The sequence below is a fragment of the Silene latifolia genome, unplaced genomic scaffold (genome assembly GCF_048544455.1).
Source record: "Silene latifolia isolate original U9 population unplaced genomic scaffold, ASM4854445v1 scaffold_241, whole genome shotgun sequence".
Lineage (NCBI taxonomy): Eukaryota > Viridiplantae > Streptophyta > Magnoliopsida > Caryophyllales > Caryophyllaceae > Silene > Silene latifolia.
The window spans coordinates 38878-42720 of NW_027413190.1; the positions used below are offsets into that span (position 1 = coordinate 38878).

At 35.6% G+C, this 3843-nt stretch overlaps 1 protein-coding gene across 1 annotated transcript; it reads left to right on the plus strand.

Annotated features, from left to right (window-relative positions):
• The first annotated feature begins 485 nt into the window (after positions 1-485).
• On the plus strand, positions 486-1873 carry LOC141638975 (uncharacterized). The gene is made up of 2 exons (XM_074448162.1): positions 486-1187; positions 1539-1873. The coding sequence occupies exons 1-2, from the start codon at positions 678-680 to the stop codon at positions 1590-1592; spliced, it is 564 nt and encodes a 187-aa protein (XP_074304263.1). The 5' UTR covers positions 486-677; the 3' UTR covers positions 1593-1873.
• Positions 1874-3843: the final 1970 nt, after the last annotated feature.

The window sequence follows — 3843 nt, forward strand, 5'->3', positions numbered from 1 at the left end:
CATTTGTTTTCAAATTGATCGTCTTTAGAACATCTTTGATTTTAAATAATATATCATCACTCTCTGAGATCATGGCCAAGAGATGTAATCATTTAAACCTTTTTAACAAAATAAAGTTTTACTGTTACTGACTGACCATATTTCTAGACCGTGGATTTTAAAAGTGACGATTTTTATTTTTTTCAAATTTATCATATTTAAGAAATCTTCGGTTTGAAAAAAAAAAAACGTTTTTTGAACTTGTGACGAAGAGTTGTAGCAATCAAATTTATTAATTTTGAGTAACACTTTAGAAACATGAAAACACAAGGTACCATACAGAATTTAGCAAAAACACAAATTATAGAGTAAGACGGTTTCAGACAAAGCCGTCCACTTTGGTAACAAAAGCAAATTAAAAAAAATGATTAGAAAAGGAAAAGGCATTGAATATCTTCTACCCTATCTTGCCTTAAAGCCTGTGATATAAATACAGAGATCTAAACAGAGAAGTGGGGCTAACTGGTTAAGAGGGAAAAAGAACAGAAACCAATAGAAAGGGTCCATCAAAATTGAATTAGTAGGGAGAAGAAATAAAGGAGTGTAGTCCTTTTTGTTTGTTTGTTTGTTTATACTATCTTTGTTGCTAAATTATTGATATTCAGTTTTCTTTATTCTTTGAGTCTCATACTCTCATCATGGCATGCTTAGAGATCTACAACAATTCTAATCCTACTTCTCAACCTCCTCCCATGAGTCCAAGAATCTCTTTCTCTAATGACTTTGTTGAATCCCACAATTCACAACATTTGCTTAGTAATAGAGCACCACCTTCTCATGATTTCGAGTTTTCCGTAGCAAACGACAGCATGTTAAGTGCCGATCAACTCTTCTGTCAAGGAAGACTTTTGCCCTTCAAAAACAACAATAATAGCAGTAATAATGGACAAACCCAAAGGACTCTAAGAGATGAGCTCCTTAATGATGATGATGATGATGATGATGATGATGATGATATTGACTTCTCTCTTAAACCTCCTAAGGGATCTTCTTCTTCTTCTTCTTCTTCTTCAAATAGGTGGAAGGGCTTTTTGGGTCTTGGAAAGTCCCACATTGGGTCCAAGAAATCTGACAGAAGTGGCTCCTTTGATGATGCTAAAATCATTGCTTTTCTACCTCAGGATGCTAATCTTACCGAATTCCCCGAGGTAACTTCCCTTTACTGTACGATACCTAGCAACGTATTATATCTCAATCCTGGTTACAAATGTTCTTTCCGCTGTTGCGGCCTAGTCTCACTAAATACGGCCAAATTTGCCTCAAAATGGCCGTGCTTTGATGCAGTGGCCTTGATTTAATACCATAAGGTTACGAAGCCCATTGCTAAACATTGGATTCGAATTAAAAATAAGAAGATTCGGAAACTATTTGTGTAGTACCTATCACTTTCGCGCTAAACACCAGACTTTTTCATATGTCAACTAACTAATACACCATTTGTTCAGACTGTTTTAAAGTTTACATAGTTAATGAATTTTGAATGTTTCTTGTGATTTTAGGAAATAATGAGCTATGAAGGCCCAAGTGAGACTGCTATGGAGAAGAGAATATAGTTACAGGGAAGATTAGTTCGTGTCAATAGAGGGAAGATGCAGATTTGACTGTTTTGTCTCTTTTTTTTTTTTTTTTTTCCATCTTCAATTTTTTAAGAAGAGGTCAAGATGGAATCTAAGGATGTTGATATTTGGTTAATAGTGTGTTTATGTTTCATTCTTCACCTTTTATTTTTCACCCAAATCAACAGTGTGTTCTTACTCTAGTTACCATTTACTGCCCCCTAAGTTTGTCGTTTTCGTCGTTTCAATGTACAAAAGAAAATTATTGTTTTCCTGGCATTCTCCGTTTCTCCCCCAGTATATAGTTCTCAGTCTTTTTTCTCTCTTATCAGCAGTTTTCGCCCCCTCTATTCCATTGGTTACTCAAATAGCTAGTTTCTGCCTCATGTTTGGTTCACAGAATTTTAGGAAGAACGGTGGATTAAAAGCCAATGGCTTCCGCTCTCTATACTCATCCGAAAGGATGAAATAAGCTGGTCCTATCAATCTATCATAGAGGATAGTTTAGGAAGAAAAAACAATCTCGTATCATAGAATTGCTTTGCCTAGGAAGAAATGTTTTGTAAACGAAAATCTCATTACGGCGAAGTGATTCGCCTAGAGAAACAATCACAAGCTAGCTTCATTATTGGTTTCCAAAGTTTTGACTGACTAAACAAGTCTTTTGGGGATTTTGAATGATAGGCCGCTAGGCCGGTGTAACTATACACCCAAAACATCCAACCTGAATAGCTAAAAAATGGTTTGATGAAGTTTGTGCCTGCTCGACAAGCCTTTAAACTTACCTAAACTACAGCAATTACATCAAACTCAACTCGACCCAAGAGAGACCCTATCCAACTGAAGGTACATATTGACCTGAAATGACCCCAAATACCTCAGTCCTCGCGGTAGTTACTTCACCAACTCAAGTTGATATTCCAAGGTGTGGAAAACGTGATACAGGTAAGGAGTACCCTATACTGAAGTGACACAAGCTTTCATGCAGGTGAAAAAACTCCGCTCTTCTTATCGTTACTATCAGAATGAGTTCAAAAGCAGAATCTTGCTTCTTATGCACATAATACTTATCAGACAAACAACTATTAGAGGAGTGGTCTTGTAATATCACACCAAGAACGACAGCACTAACCCAATGCTTCAACTCTTTTTTTTTTTTAGGGTTATTTCATAACAATAATCCATCCTATTGGTGGTCTGGAATAATCACTCCATCCTATTAATAATCCCAATTAAATCCAACCTAAACACCATACCTTCTAATAACGAACCAACTGATATTTTGTGATGTTTATGTGTATCAAATAAATCAAGTTCTTGATTCATCACTTGAGAATATTACACATAAACTTCACATATACCAGGTAGGTTGTCCAAAAACTATCAAATACTCCAACATAAACTTCAAAAAATATCAGTTGGTTCGTTATTAGAAGGTATGGTGCTTAGGTTGGATTTAATTGGGATTATTGATAGGATGGAGTGATTATTGCAGACCACCAATAGGATGGATTATTGTTATGAAATAACCCTTTTTTTCAAGCAAAGAGTCTGCCACAGCCCCACCAAGAATTTACAAGCGGATTCGTTTTTTCTAGTTGGCGGGGATCCCTATCCCTCAAACAAAGGTTCGTCAAAGTTATTACTTCTTTAACTGTACCTTTCTCTAGACTCTCGGAATTCTTACATTTTTCCATCATAATATTGAGCAAAATAACAATAGATCTTTTGGCTTCATTTGAAAAGGCAGTACCTTCTACAGAACAAATATAGGAAAAGGATACAATTGCTAAGGACAAAGGGATAGTAGTTAATACAAATAGTGTCAATTAAGCCGCCTTCATAACTGTTAAAAATGATAATGATCATTCAGAGTTGGTTGATAAAGAAAAGAAGGATGGGACACAAAGTCAATCTATGGCAAGTATGCGCGCCTTCTCAAGCACAGCTTTTAGTGATTTTGTAACATGTTCAGTCGATATTCACTTAATTCTAGAAAAATAAATTGATACATTTTTCAAGCTCATTGCTCCCTTTTTAACGGAACCTGGCGAACTGGCCAGCAACCAAGTGATATGGTTGATAGTATTACCTTTTACTGACCCCTCAATGGAGTCGGTTTAGTTTCAACTTTCAGTTAAGATCAGCAAAAGTCCCCTCGATCCGACTTGTCTCATAATTTAAAAGTAACTTTCTACATACAAATGTTAATTATTTATATGCTTAAGACAGGACAACAAAATAAATA

Excerpts from the sequence above, each read along its gene's own strand:
- LOC141638975 (XM_074448162.1), top strand. The coding sequence starts at position 678 with ATGGCATGCTTAGAGATCTACAACAATTCTAATCCTACTTCTCAACCT. Across the intron at positions 1,188-1,538 it reads ATCTTACCGAATTCCCCGAG|GAAATAATGAGCTATGAAGG; the intron begins GTAACTTCCCTT and ends TTGTGATTTTAG.